Raw genomic sequence first — 26,256 nt, forward strand, 5'->3', positions numbered from 1 at the left:
CAAAGATAATATCATAAAGGCTGCTGGCCTGGTAGGTTTTTCGATCAGCGCTTCATTTCATGGGAGTAAATTATCCAGCTGTGAAAAAGGCACCATGTAAGCAGCGGAAGATCCAGCTGTGGATGAAGCCCTTGACCGGGGGGGCGGGGGGCTGCCAGAAGTCTTGCGGTTTTTCCTACAGATGTCAGGAAAAAGCAGCTGGTTTGGTTTCCACCAGGCAGCTGTTTCAGGCCAGCTCACACGTTCCTGCCCCAGGAAAGGTGCAAAGCCTCATGCCTCTGGGCTGCCCGTCAGACTCAAGGGATATGAATCAGCTTGGGGGGGGGGGGGGGGCATGTTTGCTAAAGACAACTATATATACAGACACACACAAACCCCAATGGGAGTCTGTTTTCCATGGGCAATGATAAAATGATAATGACAATTTTACAAGACAGTAACTGTAAGCCCATGGGTATAATATAGACAGTGAGATAAGGCTTTGGCTGTTACAAACCTTACGTCACTGGCAGTAATTGTGTCTAGCGGGGTTTTCTTAGCGATCACAGAACTCCGACAAGCTCTTATCGCCATGGAGACGAGACGAGTGACAAAACGCATCCGTGATCGACAATCCAGCTGCGAACGCACTGCATCGATAATACCGTGGGCAGTTCATTTTAACCTCATTTAGCTGTTACAGATCTGCAATGGGAGCCTTAAAAAGAGTTTACCGAAATACTTAATTTTGAATCTTTACCATACTTTTTCAGTTATGTGAAACTATCTGCTCGGAAACAAACTTTGTTGTGAAGTCCCATTTCCTGCCTCACACGGAGGTCTAACTTTGAAGTTCACGATCGGTCGTTCCAGCAATGCCTAGCTGTTCATTCATTTGGCGCCCCCTGCCGTTTGTAAACAAGACGAAAAAAAAATCATTTTCACCGAAGATGCAGACGTACACAAACATGGTATACACGAGTTTGCATGTATGACATTTGCGGACCAAAAGGTTTTCAAAGTGTAGTAAAACCTGATACTTCCTTACAATTTGGGACATTTATGAATGAAATCAAAAAAGTAAAAATGCCAAAATCTTGTATTGGACCAATTGTCCCCCACAATGTAATAGAAACCTGCTATTTTGATGTGACGGGGACCATTTTTCAGGTCCCCACAAAGATCTGTGAATGCAATCAAAAAACTATAATGTCAAAATATTTTGTATGATTACTTATGGTAAAGTTAGGGCTGTGTGGATGTTAGGGCAGGTTTCCCATTAATGAATGGATAGATAAGCGGTTACAGAAGATGGATGGATGGATAGATGATGGAAATGAATTTTGATATGAACTGTGAAAGGAACCTTTAAAAAGTTTCAACATGTTGCATATGTGGGTAAAACCAGTAAGAAAAGGTTTCATTTAATAAGGAACAATTATTATAATCTTAATATCACATTGAAACGAAAAGTATTTCCAGTTATCTGGACAAATCATCCTACTGAGAGCAAAAATGTGGAAAGTATTCCTCTAGTTTCGTAAAGGACTCCTTTTAACCTTGGAACAAAGCGATTTGAGAGCTTAGATGTATGAAATAACAGAAAAATCAGTTTGTTCAAGCTTGGAACTGAAATTATTCGCCCCCTTGTGGATGAAATGTTTCAGACATCATAGATCAGATGTACTGGGACACGCCTCTTGATTGTTGGATTAAGGTGTATCATTCAGACGAATTGCCACAGGTGAATAAAATCAAGCACCTAACCATGCAGGTTTATAAACAATTGTGAAAGAATGGGTTGTTCTGAAGAGCTCAGTGAATTCAATGTGGTACTGTCATAGGAGTCAATGAGTCAGTCCATGAAATTTCTCCCCTGCTAGATATTCCACAGTAAACTGTAAGTGGTGTTATTGCAAAGTGGAAGCATTTAGGAACAACAGAAACTCAGCCATCAACTGGCAGACCAAGTAAAGAAGCACAGCAAGGTTGCCGGGTCCAGCGGTGCAAAATGTGTACAAGTCGCCAACGCTCTATTGACTGAATAACTGCAGAGTTCCAAACTTCCTCTGGCATTGATCCCAACACAAAACCTGTGTGCCGGGAGCTTCATGGAATGGGCTTCCATGGCCTTGCAGCTGCATGCAAGCCTCACATCACCAAGCAAAGTGCCAAGCGTCGGATGGAGTAGTGTAAAGCACACTGCCAATGGACACTGGAGCAGTGGAAACATGTTCTATGGAGTGAAGAATCATGCTTCTCAGTCTGGTGTCTGATGGATGAGTCTGGGTTTGGTAGATGCTGCAGCATACCAAGACATTTTGGACAATTCTGTGCTCCCAACTCCCTTTTCTGTCCCAGTATGACTGTGCCCCAGTGCACAATGCAAGGTCCATACAGACATGTTTGGGTGAGTTTGCAAGCCAGGCCTTAACCTCCAACATCAGTGCCTGACCTCAGTATCATGACCTGCTCATTCAATCCTCCTGTGCCTCTCATCCCCATGTTACCGCATGTTGAATCCCGGTGTTTTCAGCTGTGTCTAGTTGTTGTTAATTGATTCAGTGTATTTAGTGCTTCTGTGTCTGTCTTGCCCCTGTCCAGTCATTGACGTTTCATGCTTGCGTTATGTCCTCGTTTACCCCATCTCACGGTGTTTGTGCTTATTTCCCAGACGCTATCCCTAACACTCACAAATGCTCTTCTGGCTGAATGGGCAAAAATTCCCACAGACACCCTCCAAAATCTTGTGGAAAGCCGTCCCAGAAGAGTGGCAGCTGTTATAGCTGCAAAAGAGGGGGGTCAAACCAACACTATATTGATACCTAAGAGTTAGGATGGGGTGTCATAACAGTCCTCTGGATGTACTGGCCAGGTGTCCCAGTACTTTTGTCCATATGGGGTTTTTCAATATCCTGGCTATGAAAAAATAACCGGTTTGAGAGAAATTTCTATAAGGAGTTATTTTCACGAATGGAAAAACACCAGGCATTATACAGTTGCACTTATTACAATCACAGATAAATGAGATAATAAAACATAGACGCACATTCAGCCCCTTAAATACAATGATTGTACTGTTATAACATAATTGTATAACAGCAAAGTACAGGGGCTTAAAATGAAACATTTAAAACACAATTACAGTAATAAAACATCTCACTTTAACTTTAAGTGATGTAATTTGGAGCAATTAAGAACTTACGAATATATGAATTATTCAAGTAAATAATTAAATCACCATAATTAAATTTAACACTCGTATTCATTTTGTACTAGGGCACTAAAATAAAAACTGAAAATATTTACTGGCTTCTGTTCATATTGTTATTTATTATTCCTGATATTTTTGTTGTTATTGAAACCATAATTTAATACTAACGGCTAAATTGCCTTTTATTAAAGGAGTTTTTCATCTGCTTTAACAATGTCTACGAACCTGTTGATGAACAAAAACATCGGTAATTATGCACTGACTTGGTTGCTATACTTTATACAGTAAAAAATAAATGGAAAGCCCAGAATATACTGTAATTAAGGACTGGGCAATATTGTCATTATCTTTATAGCCTTGTTCATCCGTTTCACCTACCTGCTTATTTTCTTTATGCAGGCCCATTTTTATGACAGCCCATTTTAAATTATTTTTATTTTCAGTTATTTATTAAATGTTCATGTCGCTGAGGCAGGCTCTGTCGTTTATAAGACAGGCTGTCAGTGATCTGCCTTTACTGCACATTTATGCTAGTGCAGAACATAAGCATTACATAAAGTATGATACAAACTGTGCATTGGCTTAGCAAAAACGCATTACGTAACTATTCGGACGTACTTCACCAATTATGGTGACTGAAAGATAAACAGGCACATAGATAAGAATAACTGTAGCATAACTGCGGACAAAATACGAGCTAATGAACAGGTGAACATTGTTAGTATACGACTAGCTATTTCGATTAGGCCTAGTTACTTTCTCTAGCAAAGGAAAAACTGGTAAAGGCAAATTTGATATGGAGTCTGTTTTCCATGGGCAATTTGTGCTGCTTTATTAATTCATTTAAAGTGGTTTAAGTACTGCTTCCGATGATACAGCAGGGGGCAGTGGTGCGCCGTCTCAGGTAAAACACGCGGACTTACACCAAAAAGCCCCCAGAACATTTGCTGCATCGTGAGTTTTTCCTCAGTAACATTACTGAAAGTAACATTTCTTTCGAAAGAAGTGTATTTTAGTCATGTTATTTTAAAATAATGCAGACCCATAATAATACTGATAACTCACTCAGTGTTGGAGTTGAACACAAATACAGTATGGTCGTTTTTGATAGTATTGCCTGATATGCTGTGAAAAAACTAATGCATTGACTAAAGAAACGTGTTCTGTCGCTTTGACTTGGTTTTTTATAAAGGCCTAGTGCAAGTAAGACACATTTAAGGCATTTCTTGAATTTAATCTTCTTTGCAAAATTCAACTTTTTAACATTGTCATAGCTGACGGCCCATACTGTAAGTCTAGGCTGCTGCTTTGGGAGCTTAACCTGTGCTGCTTTTCAAAGGCATCGACTGCCTTATTCTCAATAGGTAATTAACTCTCTGGTTATACCCGAGAAATTAACGAGTATATCGCGACTACAGTGGTGTTTCTTTTTAAATCAAGGAAAGCCTCGTTCTATGGAAAGATAAGTCTATAAAACGTAAAATAAATATTTGCGTGATGTTAACCAATGACATAAAATTAAAACTCTACCCTTTACACTTTCACACACAGCGCCCAAGTTCAAACTCCCAGACCGATTTCAATGGTTTTTGATTTGCATTTCATACATTTTCCAGCGTCCTTGATCAATAGCACGAATGTAAAGGAAACCTTGTAAAGTCAGACAGTAATAAGGGCTTTTAGTCAACGTCAGAGTATTTAGCCTAATTAAGTAACACGTGCAAGGTCGAGCTCATAAGATTCCTCAACTCTTTGTGTCCACTTAAACTTACTGTAACATAAGGAAACCACGTCGAGAACCACGTATATTAAATATATTACTTATTACCTATTTAACTGCAAATCCTTCATCATACACCGACTAATCTTAAATCTCTTTACACAATGGGTATTATACGTCCCATCTGTAGTGATGTAACATAAAGTGATGTACAAAATATACCGACATTTAAGTTAAGGTGATACATGTTGTTGAGTAATAAGCTTTTAGAGCTAAACAGTATAAATAAACAGACAATACAACTCAGTCATTAAACACAACGCCCCGAGGACGCGCCTCAGCAGCGCCTACTTTATAAAGGCAGGCGGCGGCGCGCGACGCTCAGTGGGCGGAGCTCGAACAAGCAAATCGAAGTTCCGTTTCGGCCAACAATTTGTCACTCAAGAGTATAGCACGAAATGCGCACATTTCATTGGATCTGGATTACCTCAATATTCTAGAGTGAACAACGAGTAGCCTATAATCTTTGGAGATGTGATAATGTCTCCGCCCACGCGTGTGTGTGCGTACGTGTGTGTTATTTTGTTGTTGTGAGGAGTATGTGGCTGTCGGCGGTGCTGTGGCGCGGTTGACAGCCAGTTTTAGGAAAGCGCTCTCTGTAGTTGGAGGAGAGAGTGCTTCGGGGATCCACTCTTCCAGGGACTGCGGAGCGAGGATTCACGCAGCCCCGAAAAACCATGGCCACCGAAAGCGGATCTTCGTGCACGGGATCCACTTTGCTCCAGCCGATCAGCGAGATGATCAACCTCCCCCTAGATCAGGTAAATAATTGCTTCTGATGGAGAATTTTACAAATTTTGTTTCCAGACATCACGTCTAGCAAAAAGAAAAAAAAGAACAGGAAGCAAATGGCCGTCTTGTTTAAGGAAACGATTTCCTTTAACCAGTGACTAGATCTGCAGTAGTGGGCTTGTTTCTCATAGGATTTTCTGGGTACCACTAAGTTGTAGTATTAGCTGTATATACATAGCTATCGTATTATATACAATATTATATATTATTATTATTATTATTCGCTCTCTCTCTCTCTCTCTCTCTATATATATATATATATATATATAAATATATATATATATATAGCCTATGATATATGTGTGTGTGTGTGGCGCGCGATACACTGACAGCCTGTGCGCGTTCTTTTGTAGATGTTTTATTATTTCAGTAACGTGCACGGGGAAAGGGGGTCATTTATGCACTATTAGAATCATACTGATTAAATTTTCCCCAGAAAAAAATAGCGCCCCATTTTTACGGCAGTTCAGTTCTGGGTTTCTTCATCCTGTACTTGAATCCCTAAGGCATAAGTATCGAGCCAGGACTGCTTGACGGTGTCACAAAAATGCAATAATATCCCATTCCTGATGACTGTTTTAAATAAGGGCAGTGAGGGAGGAGGCTGAAGTTGGCCCCCTCCCAGCATGTACGCCTTGGATTATTTGGGTCATACCGGTGTCCCCTCCTATCATGCATATCTGCTGTTTCTGCTGCGCCCGGAAGACGCGGCGTACAAACTTGCCTGCGCTTGTTATATTTTTCCTCTATGTTTCCCTGTTGTTTTTTTTCACTGTGGGACCTGCGGCTTCGTGTCTTGTGATTTGGGGCGCACTAAAATCTGCTGGCAGACTGGCATATTGCTACTTAATATATTGGCGCACAGGGCAGGAGATGGTCATTAAATCCATCCCTAAAAATCCATCCCTGTGCCAGCCGCTTGTCCTGATCATGGTCACGGAGGTGCCCGGAGCCCATCGCAGGCGGCATGGGACAGTCATTTGGATACTGCGTAGCCTTTCATACGTTCGGGGTGTCACATTTTTCTATGGGTAAATGCGATCAGCGGACGTAAGTGCGTGGATGTGAACAGAACTGCCCCACGCTCTCATGCGGCTTTATGTGCTGCGTTATCTGCGCCGTAGGCTCTGTCGTCTCTAAATTTGCTAATATGATTCTCGTTTCCCCCGCAACTTTTTATTTTATTTCATTATTATCTAGAGCCCTTTCTGGCTACGTGTTTGCACCGTTCTTGTGTAAATGCTTAATCACGGCCGCATCCTCAATTAAGGCGTCTCAGTGTAAATGACCACCAAGTTACACACCCTACAGGCTGCCAGTAGCTGCTTCCTTATAGTTTTTGCAATAATTTATATTTTATAGTACGTGAATCGTCATGTACTGATAAAAGCGTTTGAAACAGGCAGGTCAGGCACCTGTGAGGTGTGGTTCTTAAGTTCAGTTTCTGCCTGGGAGTGCCTCTGGGGTAAATTATTGGGATTTAGTCTGTGTTCTAGCAATTTACCATAACCTTATAAAACCCCAAATTCAGAACAAGTATTGTTTAACTCTAGAAGGCCTGGGATACTGAGAATGCAGATATGTAGACACATTTTACTGTTGTGCAAGGCAGGATACTTTATTATGCATGTATTGTGAATTATTTGACTGCAAGTTTGCTGAACCATAACTGAGCCAGTTAACTTTGGCGGGCAGCAGGTTGACACTGACCCAAGATTTTATTCACGGGCGTGACAGCTTCGAGCTGCTTTCGTTTAAAAGACAATAACAGCTGTGTTGTATTTTTTTTGTTGTTGTTGGTCCTTCGCGGCCCAGGAACAGCAGAACAGTTAAGTCAGCATCTTGGATTCTCTCTGGGTCTGTTTGCCTTCATTAAACATGCCCCTGTGTTCAGAAATGGATCTGCTCCGCCCTGCGCCAGTAGGAGATGTCAGGAGTCGGGATGGAAGTCGTACGTGACGGAGGCTGCTGTAAACTGCGATTTGCCATCCGGATCACACGGCTCGTAGAGCTCTGCGTCCGTTCCGTCATCGTTTCTTTGGGTAACCTCCTGTGAAAAACATCTTGATTTTCTCAGTGCACCAGTGAGTTTTAGGGAACAGCTTGCCAAAGAGCCTTGTGTCTCTTGTTACAAAAAGCTTTTCGCTTTCTGTTAGGAAGCTGGGCCGATGTGGGCAGGTTTATGTTACCCGGCACTGCTGATGTCTGGCTTAGGTGTCTGCTAGCGTAGCGTGGCCTGGGTTGGTCCCTCGCTTGCGCAACATAAGAGGTTAGGAGAGTGTCTGCGCGCATTACATGCAAAGTACAGCACACTCATTGTCTCGAATGAGCTTTTCTGCGATGAACCGGCCCACCTGCTGTCCGAATTATTAACGCTCGTTGGCTGTTTCATACGAAGCCAACAGGAATCGTCCTGCAGTGTTTAATTAACTGGCTTTATGCTGGTATTTTGAGAGTAAGAGTAAGTGTATTAGTAAGCTAGTGAGATAATATCAGCAGGTCTGGTGGCATTTTTGGGGGAACCGGGGGGGTGAATTCGAAGGTGTGAGAATCAGACTGTTGCATTCCTTTCTGTGGGTTAGTTAAGACGTGTGGTTCAAGTGTCCCGTTGCGTCTGTCACCCGCTCGACCGTGAGCTCGGGTCCCAAAAGCAGGCCGTGCCGAGCCACTTAACCCGAGTCTCTCCCCTTGGTGGAACATCTGGTCTGTCGCGGGTGACGGACGGGTGATGGAAATGTAGCATGTGGCTGCAAATGATGGTATTTGACTGCGGGAGCCGCATTTGCGATCTGCTGAAATGAGGAGGACGTTCTGGAAAGGGCTGCACTGGGTGGCGCGGGGGGGGGGCGGAGGGGGGTTCTTGCATGGAAAACCTGTCCGTATGGTTATAGTCAGCTGGACATTTTGCCATTGAGATGTTATAAGATTCACATCCTCATTCCTCTGTTTCATAGCCTCTCTGCAATATCTTCTGTCACACCAAGTATTCTCTGTAATTTATATTTTTTTAATGTGAAAGACCATCCTTGGTTCTATGTCCAAAATTTTAACTCAAGACTACTTGTATACTCTTAAGTGACTCTAATATATAATGGTAAAGTATTTTGTTTGTTTTGTTTGTAATTATCTTGTGGGGGAGTCATTTAACACATGGCAGGCCTGTTGCAGCAGCCCGGCTAAGTACTAGTTAAAGTGGTTGATTTGCACGAGGTCAGCATCAGCAGTCACAGGTGTGAGCAACACGCAGGTCTTTGACAATCTGATCACTGACTTAATCCTGTAGGCTGATTCCTGATGGGATCTGCGGGTCTCCCTCTTTAACCTGCTGCCGGCTGCCTGATTTTATGCCGGGAGCTGGACCCTGGTGCCTCATTGGTTAGATCCAAGACCGCCGCCCACCATGGCTGCCGCCGCCCATGTCCTGCGGCATTTATGGGATGCCAAAACTACCTATTGGGTATCCAGTTTATGCACACTCACCTATTGAAGGACTACCCTCTGTCTTTATGGGGGGCATAAGTCTCCTTGTTGGGGGTTCAAACTCAACCCCCCCCCCCCACACACACACACACACACACACACACTCAAACATGCAAAGATGATCAGGTCAGGTGCGCACATCGACCCACCCCCAGTACGCACCCACACTGACGAGCTGGCATCCCACCCAGGGTCCGAATACGCCCTGGTGACCTTGTAGAGAAGGTGAGCGGACAGATGGGTTTGTGCGGCCCTGGAGATCCTGTCCTCCTTTCCAGGAAAGTTGGCGTTTTGTTTATTATCGGTGGTAATATTTTACTGACTGTTTGATGGGGAAAAGATGCCTAGGCATGTGTGTCTGCATTGAGGATTTGTCCTGCACATCCGGAGGCAGATGTGTTCGCACCCCTGGATCCGGCCCCTCTTGCGGGTGTTGGGATGACCTCTGTTCCTCTGCCTCTCGTGTTCTGGGCCCAAAGCACAGAGCTCCTGGGGTGGAGCCTTTGAGTGCTGGCCGGTTTCACCCCTCCTGGGGAGACTCTCTGTGCAGGACGCACATTAAAACCCAGGCCTGTCGAGTAAGAGCTAAGGGGCCTTCTACCACTCAGCTTTCAGCCTTTTATTTTTCTGTTCTATTATTCTGCTTCACTTCTTCTGTTTCCAAAAGCCTGAGGATGAAATTCGAGCTCATAATGTTGTGGTTGTATTTAAGTCTGAAATGTCTCTTTGCCTTTGATGTAGTAAACATATCGACGTAGTAAACATATTCTCAGTACGAGGCCGACACGTGATCGCCGCTTACATGACTCACGCCTCCGTGTTTGGGTCGCCGTGTATTTGGCGACAATGTGATATTCGAACTTGGATTTCTCACGCCGCAAGCTGCTAGCTGAGGGCATTATGTAACCCAGGAATGGTGGCTAATGCTATGCGGCTACTTAGTCGCGGGGCCCGGTGTGCGAGGGCCCGGTGTGCGAGGGCCCGGTGTGCGAGGGCCGGGTGTGCGAGGGCCTGCTTGTTGGCTGTAAACCCAGTGACGTGCCCAGTCGCTAAGGAGCAGCTGGCTAGCTCCAGTCCGAGGCACTATGTACTGACGCGGGATACAGTGGTTCCCCAGGCGTGTTCTCGGGTTACCGGGTGCGGGAACGGCTCTGTGGGGTGGGTGCTGGGGGATTCCGATGCCCCCTGGTGGGCTGCGCCGGACACGCAATGGCCAACGGCCTACGACTCCTTACTAAACAGCAAAACATGGATGTATTTTCACAGTCTCATCGCACGTGTCGGCTTGAACGCTTTTAACTTCAAAGTTATGAAATATCACCCCGTTCCTGGGCTTGAGCGCGGTGCAGAAAATATGGCACATTATGAGCTGCTAATTGGATGCTTTTCATCTGGAAAGTTCTACATAGGTTACAGATTTACAATGATCATGGCTGGATATTTTACTGCAAATTCCATACTGATTTACTCTCTGTGCATATTTTTCATTGGAAGGGCTTCTCAGATACACTGTGGGTAGTTATACGGGACGCCTCCATTCTGTGTGTGGGGGGCTTGCAAGTTCTCCTGTGTCATGTGATTTCTCCTGTGCGTTCTCCCATGGACATTCAGTAAGGATAATTGCTGTCTCTAAATCACCAAGTGTGTGTGTGTGTGTGTGTGTGTGTGTGTGTGGATTATGTTTATATTACATTGGGAGAACAAATGGAGTCAAAAAACTAAAATAATGCCGTGTCTCCTATTTTGTTTGGTTACTTATGGTTAAGGTTAGGGCTGGGTGGGGGTTAAGGTGGTCATGTTGGGATCAGACTTCTCCCCATAGAAATGAATGGAGAGTCCCCACAGAGATGTAATTACATACCTGTATGTTGTACCCTGTGATGGACTGGCATCCCATCTAAGTTGCAGCCCAGCCTTGTGCCCTTTTGGATAGGCTCCTGACCTTCTTCTGACCCTGACCAGTAGCTGAATGATGAATGGTTATTTCACTGAAGCAGTTCTGGTTAAGTTCAGCTTCAGCTCTTGGAATTTCCTTGGCCATTGTGCCCCCTCCCCATTGTGACCTTCCCCAAGAGGAGGGGAGCTGTGTGTATATATGTAACTGAAAGCATCACGGTTTCAAAATGCTGGCATTAGGGTTTACGAGCCAGTTAACCTGTTGATGTATCCAACGAGCTGCTATATTTTTCCATTATAGCTATTGGCCTGGGTTTGGTGTCTGCCAGGCTGGGAAAGCAACTGTTTGGTCTCAAAAGACCCGCCTTCCTCAATGCTAGCAAGGGAGGAGGCGGAGCTTCTGCCACATAACACAAAGGAGGAGGCGGAGCTTCTGCCACATAACACAAAGGAGGAGGCGGAGCTTCTGCCACATAACACAGAGGAGGCGGAGCTTCTGCCACATAACACAATGGAGGAGGCGGAGCTTCTGCCACATAACACAATGGAGGAGGCGGAGCTTCTGCCACATAACACAAAGGAGGAGGCGGAGCTTCTGCCACATAACACAAAGGAGGAGGCGGAGCTTCTGTCACATAACACAGAGGAGGCGGAGCTTCTGCCACATAACACAAACAGCCTTCTTTCTCAGGGGAGGAAGGGGGGGGTGCCAGGCCAGTCAGCCCAGCAGTCTAATTGATGTTCCCCGAGGAAGCTCGTTTTGGCAGATTGATTCTGGTTGCCAGTGTAGGGAAGGCGCTGGGCCTGACATAGTAGGCACACTCGCGTGTGGGGGGGTGAAAGGTTAAAGTTCAGCGCCAGGCAGAAAGGACTACTCTCTTAGCGGCGAAAGGATGCAGTGAGGCGTGCGATTCTGCCACTGTAACGGGGCTGCTGGCTTTCAAGAAATCTGATGGCTTGTTGGGAGGAATCGATGATCACAGAGTTACAAGTGCCCCCCCCCTGGCCCTTTGCATTCAGAGATGAAAGGAAGCCCTCAATTCAGGCTGGCCGGCCATGAAACCTGTGATTTATTTCTGAGGATTGCAGGCCCCCTCCTCATTTCCCCTTTATTTCCAAAGCTTCGTGGAGCTTGCCTCTACAGCGCGGCCTGCCCATACAGCACGGCCAGCCCTCACAGTGCGGCCTGCCCCCACAGAGCGGCCTGCCCCCACAGAGTGGCCTGCCTATCGACTTACTGCTGCCCCCACAGAGCGGCCTGCCTATCGACTTACTGCTGTCCGCGATGCCTGTGGAGGGAAGAGAATGGGAGCGAATCGTCATGCTGAGTTGTAATCTCCATCATTCCCGTCCTCAAGCTCAGGTGAAATGGATGGAAAACTCTGAGATGGGGCATTTTTATTTACTTTCTATTTCTATCTGAAGAAATACAGGATGCCACCCTCTTGGGTTCCCACAATAAACTTTTCCAAGCAAGTGAGGGGGGAGTATTTGTTCAGAAAGGGACATGGCATTTTATATTCTGATACGGGATGATCCCATAAAATAGCGTACCGATGGCAGCTCTAAGGAACTGTGACAGATATTTGTTTCCTGGTCGCTACACAGGGACGTGAACCCCCACTCACCATAACCCCCCCTAGTGAGTTGTGTACAAGCCGCTGATGAGTCGTCACCTCCTGCCGTCTCTGGACTCTCCTGTGTGCAGAGTAGGTGCGGATCGCATGGTGACCACTTATCTCACAACTGCAAACCCGCACGGAAAGTCATGCTCAGCACTGCCGGCATTGGTGCCTTCTGGAATATTCTAAACCGGTCTGTGCAAAGTTGTGTGATCTAGAGCCGGAGATGAGGGTCAGAGTGCCCAGTTGAGCACGGGTCATGTTCAGAGACACTCACGCACACATGCACACACACAAACTACCATATACCTGAGACCAATCTTGGATTATCATTACTCTGAAAATGGGTTAACTGTCCTAATAATTGGGGCAGTGTGTTTTGCTCTCTGCGTTAGGGCACTGTTCCTGTGATCAGAAGGTTGCTAGTTCAAATCCCATGGTCAGTAGAGTGATGTCATTCTTGGGCCCCTGAGAAAGGCCCTTAACCCCAGTTGCTCCAGGGACTGGCTGACACTGCTTTCTCAAAAAAATGTCCATCACATAAAAGCATCTGTAAAATAATTGCAATATAATAATAATTGTAGTGGTTTTGGTTTGCAGTGCACAGAGGCTCGTCTTTGACACCACTAAACCCAGTGAAGCCTGAATACACACCTTCTCAAACCACAATCTCCTCACTGTTACCCCAGGCCATTCCACGCCCTTGACATTGTTGATCTGTGTATAAAAATATTTTTTTTTTTTTTGGCAAAACGAATCAGGCACATGGGGTTAACCTCGAGGCAGTTCTTACTAGAGGCAGAGGTTTGGCTCGATTCTTAGCCTCTTAGGACCACGTCTCGATGGATGCTGACAGATCCGGGAAAACAGATGCCTTGTGAATGAGTCAAGATGTCACGTCTCAGCCCATTACCTAAAAGCTTGCGTAAAAAATGTTGTGTGGTCCTTCATCAGAGGCTCCGGAATAGACACCCCCCCCTGCCATTCTGGCTATCAATCCGTACAGATGCTATAACCGAAATAAATAATAATGTATAAACGCAGATAGTGGTTTGAAACCTTGCTCTTTTGGTGCCATGTTTTTAATTGTTGCTGTTACCATACATTTGAATTTGGATTCAGGTCGTTTAGCTGTTTGTTTGTTCCTGCCCTCTGGGGTTTTTAAACACAACCAACCACAGTGTTTCTCAGGATTTGAACTTGTGACCATCCGTCTCCCGCTTGGCCAATGCAGGGGCCTGGAGCCTATCCCAAGCGGCACAGGGCACCTGACTGTGACCCAAACTAGATGAGATGCCAGTCTTTTAGAGTAATATAGGAAACATACTTTTAAATTTGACGTGGTGTCTAATGATCTTGGGTAGTTTTAGGTTCTCGTTCTCATATTTTCCCTCCAAATTTTTAAGCTGCTTCATCTTAAGGCAGAAACCAGCAAGATGTGAGGAGGAGGGACCTAGAGGCGATGCTGATCGCAGGGCCGGGAGACATAATTCTCCAGCTCTCGCTTTGGACCGGGCCCAGGTACCCTCCCCCAGCGGGACGGGCCAGAATCCAAGGCCTCACCCTCTGCCCATCTGCCCCGGCACGTGTCCTGTTAACCATTCGAGTGGCGCGAGTCTCGAGGTGAAGCAGGCCATCATTTCCATATTAATTCTGCTTAATCAGTTTGGCTAACGTGAACCGAGTACATTGTTATACATTTTTATGAGCCTGAAATGGGGTATTATTCATTTCTGTTTAGTGGCTTGACGATCTAACTCACATTTGCTGTATAACTTAGGCAGAGTGTAATCCAAAGAAAGTTTTTTGGGTTGATTCTCCTGTAACAGGAGTTGACTAGTTATGGCTGAATAGCACTGTATTTAAGCGGGCAGCATTGCTCGTTGAGACCACATGACTTGCTGGGGGGTTGAACCGCGCTATGGCGATGTGTGGAGGGGGTGAGTTCACTGGTGTGTAAACACGGCCTGTATTGTCTCATGTTTCTTGTGAGGAATATTGAGGGTGGGAACAAACATTTGCTCCTCTTGGCTGCCAACGGCAGATCCTCCCGGTTCCTGCTTCTTTATTTTTTTGCTGTTCTTCAGATGAGATGGAGACGCTATCTATGCCCCCCAGAGTCAGCATACGGCCCAAACGAAGCGATGGCCCACCCCTGAGAGAGCGTTTTTTTTTGTTTTTTTTTAAACTGAGCTGCATACTGTTTGGAAAGCATTTCACACATAACGTTTTCATAACATCAGCCGGAGCTGTTGGACTTTTTTGGTTGTGGCTTAAGATGAGAGAACATTCCAGGTTATGAAGGTGTGTGAGATTTCCTTCCTGAGTGTGGTATTTAGGGCTGCAAGGATTCATCGAATAACTCGATTACAAAAAAATCCTCGATGCAAATTCTTTGCTTCGATGCTTCGTGTAATACGCACGACTATGTACCGCTCAGTGATCAGCGTGTTTCACTCGGAGGATTATTACTGTCGCACAGTGTGCTTACGCTGCGTTACGTGTAGCAGGTTTGATTTGATGGCGCGATGGAGGAAGACGGGGAAAATAGCGAGGAAAGTCAGAGAAAAAGACGAGAAATGTCTAAAGTTTGGGACCATTGCAAACAAAAGAAAAGCGAAAATACTGTATAGTGTGTCCATTGTAAAGCCGAATTAGCTTAATTACCACAATATTACAACGTCAATGATTCAACATCTCAACAGAAAGCACCCAGTCTATGCATCAATTCCACAGAGCGGAACCAATACAAGGTAAGCGCGAGCGTTTCACTCACGTTTGCGACTAAAAATAGACCTGCGATAGAAACGTATTTATGGGCATATGTGTGAATAAAAAAAGTATAGCAAGATTCAGCCCAAGCAGCCCCTATTTTTCCTCAACAAAAACATAGATAACACAACAGCAGTGAAAATGATGCCGTCGTAGTTTAATTAACATGGAGCTGGAGCCTGTCTATACACTAAGACTAAAGAGACGGTTCCGTTACAGAGATGCTGAACTCAGACGGAGTGAAGGAAAACAACAGCAGTGCTTGTAATCGCTACTAAACCTTTACTGGTAAAGAGCTGGCGAGAGTCCTTAATCAAACCAGCTGTTCAACACGCTGAAAGGTGAAGAAAAGGCATGTTTTCAGCTGCTCCCATCCACTGCCGTTTGTCTCCCACAGCAGCGAGGCTACAGTAAAGCTATACAAGTTAAAATAGAAGCTGTTTGCATGCAGATAAACTGTTAGCTTAGTTTGACATATTTCAATTTGGTAACTTGCAGCAGGATGACAGCAGCGGTCACACTTTGTCACAGTGATACCTGCAGCATGCAGGGGTCAGTCTAAACGGGAGCATGGGGTGTACTCAACTAGATCTATTTCAAGGCTTTAGTAATATTATTTTGCAGATTTAGATTAATATGAATAATATTACATAATTATAATAATATAAATAATATCATATAAATATAAAAATTACCCAACCACCCCCTTCTCCCAACAGCCTAGGGCCAGTAAAACTCTGAGACACTGAATTATCATTATTTCCTCTCTTTTTCAGTAAATCACAGTGTCTTTTGGACAGCTGTGTTCGGGCAGCAAGCTGTTCAGTTCAGCAAGCTGCTGAGTTGACCGACAGCCTTTTGAACAAGATTGTCACACGCATATCCAACCCTGGCAAAGCTAGGAAAGTGCTTTCTGTGTGTCCCGGCAACATCTGCACCATCAGAACGTCTATTTTCTGCAGCAGGAAACATTGCGCCAAAGCGGAGGGCAGGCCTCAGTTCTGAGTGTGTTGATATGCTCACTCTTCTTCATTGCAACCGCCACAAGCTCCTTTAAAGGCTCACACACACACACTCGTTCTCTAACACACTTAAACACACACACTCGTTCTCTAACACACTTAAACACACACACTCGTTCTCTAACACACTTAAACACACACACTCATTCTCTAACACACTTAAACACACACACTCGTTCTCTAACACACTTAAACACACGCATTCCTTCTCTAACACACTTAAACACACACACTCGTTCTCTAACACACTTAAACACACACACTCGTTCTCTAACACACTTAAACACACACTCATTCTCTAACACACTTAAACACACACTCATTCTCTAACACACTTAAACACACGCACTCATTCTCTAACACAGTTAAACACACGCACTCATTCTCTAACACACTTAAACACACACACTCATTCTCTAACACAGTTAAACACACACACTCATTCTCTAACACACTTAAACACACACACTCATTCTCTAACACACTTAAACACACACTCATTCTCTAACACACTTAAACACACGCACTCATTCTCTAACACACTTAAACACACGCACTCATTCTCTAACACACTTAAACACACGCACTCATTCTCTAACACACTTAAACACACACACTCGTTCTCTAACACACTTAAACACACACACTCGTTCTCTAACACACTTAAACACGCACTCATTCTCTAACACACTTAAACACACACACTCATTCTCTAACACAGTTAAACACACGCACTCATTCTCTAACACAGTTAAACACACGCACTCATTCTCTAACACACTTAAACACACACACTCATTCTCTAACACACTTAAACACACACACTCATTCTCTAACACAGTTAAACACACACACTCATTCTCTAACACACTTAAACACACACACTCATTCTCTAACACACTTAAACACACACACTCATTCTCTAACACACTTAAACACACGCACTCATTCTCTAACACACTTAAACACACGCACTCACTCACATTCACTTACACACACATGAACATGCACACACCATTCCTACCTCATCCGGGAGATACAATCCTGTCAGAACTTTTTTTTTCGCCTCCTATAAATGTACAAGAATACAGAGAGTAAAGGCCATGTTAATTTATGCCTTAGATTAAGATTGGGAAGCACCGGTATAAAGCCAAGGGGAGGGGGTCAGGCAAGGCACTGAGGGAAGCGAATTGTTTCGAGGCGAACGCCTCGGTCAGAATTTATTCCAGTGGGTTCTGCGTAAACCATGATCGGTATGCGGGGCCTGTTGCCCACGGCTTTGATGAAGTGCCTTGTCGACTCGCATTTCTCATTTTACGAGTCGTTTCCTTCAAACCTTTGGCCCAGATCCGAGCAGCAGTCCACAGTGAGGATCACTGGCTACTCGCGTTTTTAAATGTGCTTCTGCGCTCTAAAGACTGACGAGGGGAATGTCTGAGAAAAGTCCGGACCTTAATTCCGGGTTTGCATGTAGGCATCTTCTGAACATGGTATGATTTGGGCACTCAGAACTGCAGAAACAGAGGCTCTGTCTGTCTGCCTGTCGTCTCCTGCCTATCTGAATATCTATTTACCTGTCTGTCTGCCCATCTGTCTGTATGTCTGTCTCTGCCTATCTGTCTGTATGTCTGCCTCTGCCTGCCCATCTGTCTGCATGTCTGCCTCTGCCTGCCCATCTGTCTGCATGTCTGCCTCTGCCTGCCCATCTGTCTGTATGTCTGTCTGCCTCTGCCTGCCCATCTGTCTGCATGTCTGCCTCTGCCTGCCCATCTGTCTGCATGTCTGCCTCTGCCTGCCTATCTGTCTGCATGTCTGCCTCTGCCTGCCTATCTGTCTGCATGTCTGCCTCTGCCTGCCTATCTGTCTGCATGTCTGCCTCTGCCTGCCTATCTGTCTGCATGTCTGCCTCTGCCTGCCCATCTGTCTGCATGTCTGCCTCTGCCTGCCCATCTGTCTGCATGTCTGTCTGCCTCTGCCTGCCCATCTGTCTGCATGTCTGTCTGCCTCTGCCTGCCCATCTGTCTGCATGTCTGTCTGCCTCTGCCTGCCCATCTGTCTGTATGTCTGTCTCTGCCTATCTGTCTGTATGTCTGCCTCTGCCTGCCTATCTGTCTGCATGTCTGCCTCTGCCTGCCCATCTGTCTGCATGTCTGTCTGCCTCTGCCTGCCCATCTGTCTGTATGTCTGTCTCTGCCTATCTGTCTGTATGTCTGCCTCTGCCTGCCTATCTGTCTGCATGTCTGCCTCTGCCTGCCCATCTGTCTGCATGTCTGTCTGCCTCTGCCTGCCCATCTGTCTGCATGTCTGTCTGCCTCTGCCTGCCCATCTGTCTGTATGTCTGTCTCTGCCTATCTGTCTGTATGTCTGCCTCTGCCTGCCTATCTGTCTGCATGTCTGCCTCTGCCTGCCTATCTGTCTGCATGTCTGCCTCTGCCTGCCCATCTGTCTGCATGTCTGCCTCTGCCTGCCTATCTGTCTGCATGTCTGCCTCTGCCTGCCTATCTGTCTGCATGTCTGCCTCTGCCTGCCTATCTGTCTGCATGTCTGCCTCTGCCTGCCCATCTGTCTGCATGTCTGCCTCTGCCTGCCTATCTGTCTGTCTCTCTGTGCTTGTCTCCCTGCCTGTCTACCTGCCTTCCTGTGCTTATCAGTCTGATCCTCCAGTCTTTTTTCCCATCCCACTCTGTACTGTTTGCACAGGTGTGTTGACACAGTTTCTCTGTGGGCAGGACCTGCTTTCTCTGTTTCCCTGTTGTACTCCATATGTGTGATCAGTGACCTTCTTGGAGGTAATGGGATGAAAGGGCACCGCTGCTCCCATCCACACCCGTCACGCTCGCTGGCTCCCTGACCATCCGTTTCTTGGCCTGTTCCCTTGTACCTGTCGTTTTTTCTAGGTATGATGTCACCATGTTTGTCATGGTGTTCTCAGAAGCGGTGAAACAGCTTAGGAGTATCTGGATTCTTTTTGAAGAATTAAGCTCCAAATTGTTACTATGTTTTATGGAGTTTTTTTTTTGGTCCTTTTGAATTTCAGCTTTCAGTTTTTGTGCAGCTGAATCTTTTACCAGATCCGTTAACCGTTTCATTCAGGTATGAAACAGCAGGGCTTCTCCTTTTCTTCATTATTTCTCTACTTGTGGTCCTTTGCTGCTGCGCCTCCTGCTGCTCCATTCCTGTTATCGCTCAAAACTATTGCAGCTTCATCGCCAGCAAATCTAACACCTGAATTCCCCATTTCCAGTCCAGGGGGGCCAGTCTGCAGCACAGTTTGCAGATTTCCCTGCTCAAACACACCTTATTCAGCTCACCAGATAATTGCCAGGTTTAGTAGTTGTGTTGCAGACTGGCCCTCCAGAACCGGAACTGCGGAACTCTGCCTGACATTGATTAACCTGGAATAATAAATAATACTGTCTGTATGCATTGGGTTTGGTGTCCAGTGAGGAATGAGGAGAGGGGTTTGCTGGGAAGATTCCAGTGTGCGGTGTGCTGCAATGCACGTGCAAGTTCTGGAGGGAAAGCGGGGAACAGGTCGGACGAGTTGCAGAGCCCTTGGGCCTGCAGGGACAGTGGCTCAGCGTGAGATCATGGGAACCGCTGGAGTATGCTTAGAACGTCGCTGGAAGCGGCACCATTTGCCTATCCTCAGCCTCTGCCTTCCCAGCATCCCTCCTCGGGTCACAGAGGATCTCCATGGCGATGACAGTGGAGCTTGTGTAGCCTGGGTTCCTTGGTTTTGTTGTGGAGGCAGCAGATTAGGGGCCAGGGGCTCGGACTTGCTTTACACTGGTGTGAGTGGTCAGACCGGTTCTTTTATGCTTTCTGTATCCTTTCACAGTTGATTTGCTGACGTTTTAAAATATAAATATCAGAGTAGATGTTTGTTTTATTTTTTCTCCTTGATCTGATTCATGCATCGTCTTTCTAAACTGAGGATGAGAGAACCAAACTGTTTTTTGTTTTGATTTATTGGGCTGTCTGAAAGTCTGTGACTTTTTTTTTTTTCTTCTTTCGGATGCTTCCGGCATCTGCGCCAGTAGTCGAGCCGTATCTCCCGGTGGTGAATCCTTGTTCTTTTCCCTGCCAAGCTCAGGTCTAAAATGTACCAGACTCTTGTGGCACCTGCAGAGCCATGCAGACTCACGGCTGGGGCCCGGGGCCCGGGGCCCGGGGCCGGTCCAACCCTGTGCCGAGCTGTGGGGGGGGGGGGGAGCTGACGATAAAATCTGCGAAGCCGGCCCTCCTCAGTGCATCGGCCACTGAAAGTCCTTCCCATTCTCTCTATTGGACTTAAAGGTGTTTGCAGTCCATTTCTGTGGGGAAATAGCCCCCACTTTAACAGAACATGGATTGTACATCTGCTGTCTGCAGCCCCTGTCCGCTGTGTCATCACTTCCTGCCTGGCTTCACCCTCCCAGCATCCTTCTCCAACGGGGCGACCACGTACGCCTCCTGTGGCTCCTGGCGGTTACCACGGCAACTTACCTACTCTCTCATGCTTTGTGTCCCCCCCCCCCCCCGAATCCGAGCAGGAGTGTGTCATCTGGCCGCTCATTGTGCTCGGAATCTGCCTCGCTTGTCACCTGTCGGCGTCACGCTCCCCACTCCGCCTGCTCCATTCGTTTTCGTTAAGCGTGTTAGGATTGCCCCGGGGGAGGGGGGAGGGGGGAGGGAGGTGGAGGGTGTGGCGGCGATTAGGCCTGTGGTGGAAGGATGTGGGGGTGAAGGCATAATTAGGGATGGGTGGAGGAATGAGGATGAGGAACATTAAAATCTATTATTATTATTATTATTGTTGTTGTTATTATTGTTATTACCATTACATATTATTACTCTGTCTGTCTGTCTATCTATTAATCTAATCTAATCTATGATAAAATTCTGCTTTCAGGATATTCAGTTTGTACATATCCAGAAGTACCGTGTGCTTCTTCATGTGTTAGCGCTATGTTCACATGTCTGCACTATGTGCCGTCTTTGTCACATTTGTCACACTACATGTTTGTTTGAGTGCACTTTGCGTGCCTCGCTGTTTATGCACAATAATTTTCCCCCTGGGTTCGTTAAAGTGGGGGAAATGGAAGTGGATGAGGAATGGGTGACGTGGATGAGGAATGGGTGACGTGGATGAGGAATGGGTGACGTGGATGAGGAATGGGTGACGTGGATGAGTGTGTGTGCGAGGTGTCGCCGGTCACGCACCGTTGGGGATGCACTTTGAGGAAGCGGGGAGCCGTGGCCCTTTGATTGGCCGCTGGCAGCCGTCACTGTCAGGGCTGGCATCAGTACAACACTGTTTATGACAGTTTTGAGGATGCTTTTGCTTAGAGGACCAGAGCTCCATTTAGCCGTGGGAGCCCAATCTCCTTTGTGTGACGGCTGTTAGGAGCTGCTGTTGTCCCCGGTAACCGGCAGGGTGTTATGCTGGGGGGTCGGAGCCACATTCTCCAAAGCGATGTACATTTTTGCGAAAGCAGGCTCAGCTAATCCCTGGAGCAGCTGTGGGTTAAGGGCATTGCTTAAGGGCCTGATGGCAAAAGCAGTCTGCTTCTGGGATTCAAACCAGCAACCATCTGATCATAGGCACAGTGTCCTAGTCTACTGAGCCAGACAACACCCCCGACTCTGGCTCCCGCTGCACCCACCACCTCGTTGTGTGAACACGGTGGTCCTGGGTGGAGCCTCCGGGGACAGTGGCCCGTGTGACTATTATCCTGACATGGGCCGACACCCTCTAAGCACTCAGGTCTGTTTTGTCATTGCGCTCATTAAAAATACATTTAGCAAATGTCAGGACGTACTTCACAACCATTCATAATAAATACGCATTTCCATTATTGGGTTGCATAATTCATTCGCCTCATTCGGAAGATCTGAACGTTTAGCTTTTATATATCCGTGAATCGCTGGGGATAACTGCATTAGCTGGTCCATCCCTGTCACTCTTAACCGTCGCTTATGGTTTTCTTACGTGAGGGGGAGACTATGAGGATATGAGCAAATAACCTGCAAACAGGACGGCCTACCCAGGAAGGAATGCAAAGGATGCCGACCTGCCGGGTCAGAGCTGTTCAGCCTGGGGCAAGGGCTCGACATCCCTTATCTCGCCTGGGTTTCGCAAACAGGCTAGCTCCTTCCGCGAGATAGGTCACTCCCGAAACAGGAACGGCCCCGGGCTGGTATGCAAAGCTTCCTCTGAGCCCCCTAACCATCTCGGCACTGGTCCAAACCCGCCTGGGCTTCTTTCTTCAAGTCCCGGAGCCGTCTATCATCGTCCTGGCCCAGTTTTCCTAGCGTAGCATCGGGCGCTAACATTAGCTCACGCAGCCACTCCTTGCTTAGGGGCTTCAGTGTAAATAAGCGGTTTTACATCCTCTTTGCTTCTAGGCTGTTCTAGACCCTGTTTCTAAAACCATATCGATTTGTTCTGTACTTTGTATTTTTTTGTCTTCCCTGCTCAGCACATTTTATCATGTTGTCCCAAATGACTATAAAGGGTTGAGGCCCCTCTAAGTCTGAATTCCTAGAATCACCCCTGAGTGTAAGATTGAGGATAATGAGTAACCCCATGTTTTTGGGAGCCGTGCCCTTGAGAAGCTTCTCCATTGTTCTCTGAGGGGAATAATGATCCTGGACCTACCTCTGCTGTGCCGCTCTCCTGTGCTGCGTGAGGCCGGCCAATTAGCATTGCATCCACAGATTTTCATACAATTCGATAATCCCTCATGAGGACCGAAAAAAGGGTCCCCACAAGGTCAAAATAACAGGTTGTTTTCAAATTGTCAGGACATTTGGTCCCCACAGTGTAATATATACATGACCCACGCATATATATACACACACACACACACAAAACACAGTGGTCCTTCTCAACCACATGCAGGATGGAACTGAAGCACAATGAGGAGACAGAAAGACATTTGAGGAACATACTACACACACACTGAGCCTACAGCAATAAATCGAACCCGGAGCCTCTAGGCATCCCGTCTGTGATAAATATGTAGTAACGCAAAGGCTGCTCTGTACTCCTCCCCCAGCCCTTTTCTCACTTCCTTCTCTCCATTCTGCTGTTGCTATGATTAAATGTTCCCAACCTTGACTTAATTAAATTAGCCTAAAGCATACTGATTACAAATATTTAATATCCAGGGTGATCGTATTCTACAAGACTTCTTTTGTCCTTGGTATTATGAATATGTTTTTGTAAATCCTACATTTGGGGATGGTGTTATATTACTGGGAACGCAAATCTGAGTCTTGCAGGCCTTGTAGGCTTTTCGGCGAATAATCAGCAATATAAATTTACCCTAAACAGCTGTTTAAGGCAGAAATGACGGCTGAAGATTTTTAAATGGAGGCTCGTTTTGGATGAGACCGTGCGTCTGTTTGTTTGGGTGCCTGATGGTGGGTCGTTTGTGAGTCATTTATCATGCATGCAGTTTGAGGGTGGGGAATGTCTATCTATAGCACAACTGCTTTGGAGTTGGGGGGGGGGGCAGGGTATGCTTTTAATTAACAGTTTTGGAAAAACTAACTCGCTCTTCCCAGGCTGAACTTACCAAAGCCAGGCAGGATCCTTGGCTGGGCCAAGCGGCGCTGTCTGTTGGCCAAAACATAGGTTGTTGGGGGGTGGGGTTAGGTTAAGGGGGCTAAATATGTAGCCACCCCCGACAGAGGTGTTGGATTAGGCTCAGATCACTGTTTTATTTCTCTGAGTGCATGCCAGTAGACAAATGCAGTTGGACCGGTTCTGGTGTAGTGCCAGTTTAGGGGATTGTGGCAAGCGGGCGGGCCACCCCTCTCCGTGTAACGCAGGTGCCTGCAGGTCTGCGGGGACACCCCCTCCCCCCCCAAACCTGGGGTGGGTGCTGCACGCCTTAGCCGTACCTGCTAACGGTCGTAACCCCTTCGTTAAACATTCGTACTCTGCTTTAATTAGTGCCAGCGGGATGCTTCGTTTGGCAGTTAACCGCCAGTTGGATTAGGACGCAGGGCTTGACGTCTGCCCCCCCCCCCCCACCACTTTCAAGTGAGGATAAATGTGCTGTGGCGTGAGCCGGCTGAAGGGCTTCGTCACGGCTCTGCATGATCTGAGGGCCCAGGATGCAGCGGCCACTCGCTCAGGTGCCGACGTTCTCTAATTTACTGTTTTTGGCGGACGTACAGAAGCCTGGGCTGGTCGATTCGGGAGCGGGGCATCTGAGGGTGGGCACGGACGCTGCCGTCAGCTGCCCCCTGGCTGTCACCCTCCAGTCTGGTCCGCTGGGTTCCTGCTCTGGCATGTGGAGGCCTCACATGGCCTTCAGAGCATGGAGACCCGGTAGCTCACAGGCTGCCTGTGCAGTGCTGATGTCTGGCTTGAATTTGGCAGCTGTTATCAGTTCCATCAGTCTCTCCTGATCCCTCCTCCAGCAGACAGGACAGACTGAAAGACGCCCTGCCTTTCTGCTCCCTCTTTCCTCTGTACTTTTTGTCCAGCTTTATTTCCAGGGTGAGACGATCGATAAAACACAACTGTGAACTGAAAGCTCTGGTTTCTTGGGTCAGACAATGCCCCCCCCAATCGTCCAAGCTGAATGTGACCCCCCCATCACAAACAACAGGCTCCTTTGTTGTTCAGCTATCATGAATGCGGGGATCAGCTATGGCTGGCATGCAGATGCTGTTACCCTTGCAGGAACTGTGGTGGGAGCACTGTGCTGGAGGTTATCCAAAGTCTTCACATCCTACTGGGGTTCCTCTCATCAGATTCTATCTGGGAATAACCTTCCCTGCCATGGTTCTATCTTGGTTCCTTCCAGCCTGATTCCATTTTGCCAGGTTCTGTCCTGGAAACAGTCTATCTTGGCTCCTTGGTTCCTTGTTCATTTCTTGGTTCCTGACTGCATACCTCCAGGTTCCATTCCACCGAGGTCTGTCCTACCATGGTTGTATGTTGGTTCCTTCCTAGCGGATTCCATCCTGCCCAAGTTCCGTACTTCCTGATACTGTCCCACTAGGTTCCGTCCCACCATATTTTGTCCCTCCAGGTTCCGTCCCATTAGGTTCTGTCCTTGCCAGATTGTGTCCCACCAGTTCCTTCTCATCAGGTTCCTTCCTGCTATGTTCTTTTCTGCCAACTTCTGTCCTGCCAAGTTCCGTCCCACCAGGGTTTGTCCTGCCAGATTCTGCCCTGCCAGGTGCCATCCTGCCATCCGGGTGTGGAGACCGCTCTGGGCGCGGAAGTGGACTGTTGTATGTGAAGCAGAGTACTTCCCTCGTTCATCTAAAACTGCGATGGGAACTATGGCTCTGTTTTTCTAACATCAGTGCCTTGCGGAGATCCTTCACCTCCTTGATCGGTTTTTGGGGATTTCTAAAAATTGTTTGGGATTAATTGTTTGTGGGAAGCCCCAAAATTCTGTGGTTAATTACGCATGTCCAGGTGCTGTCCATGTCAGACTCTCCCTGACACTGAGGTTCCATGCCCCTGTCAGTGATGTATAACCAGAGGTGTTTGCTGTGCGGTCTGGGCCCTGAGCATTTCCTACACAGAATTAGTTGACATTAACTCACAGGGACTGGAGAGCGATGGGCACTTATGTCAGAATGAGTCAGGGTCCCTTCTTTTTCCTTCAGGGGTCCTGCATTTTTCCCTGCGTGTTCGATCCAAGGCCTGTGACATGAAGGCCTAGTTTGCACCAGTCTGGGAAT

The 26,256-nt window shown here is 46.7% G+C and overlaps 1 protein-coding gene across 1 annotated transcript in view; it reads left to right on the top strand.

Moving 5' to 3' along the window:
• Window positions 1–5,484: 5,484 nt before the first annotated feature.
• The window catches only part of mboat2a (membrane bound O-acyltransferase domain containing 2a), a 46,427-nt gene continuing 25,655 nt past the window's right edge, over window positions 5,485–26,256 (top strand). The window contains exon 1 of the mRNA XM_072698773.1: window positions 5,485–5,734. Coding sequence (XP_072554874.1) covers window positions 5,651–5,734 — 84 coding nt within the window. The 5' untranslated portion in view covers window positions 5,485–5,650. The remainder of the gene's footprint in view (window positions 5,735–26,256) is intronic.

Source organism: Paramormyrops kingsleyae, chromosome 14, assembly GCF_048594095.1.
Source record: "Paramormyrops kingsleyae isolate MSU_618 chromosome 14, PKINGS_0.4, whole genome shotgun sequence".
Taxonomy (NCBI): Eukaryota; Metazoa; Chordata; class Actinopteri; order Osteoglossiformes; family Mormyridae; genus Paramormyrops; species Paramormyrops kingsleyae.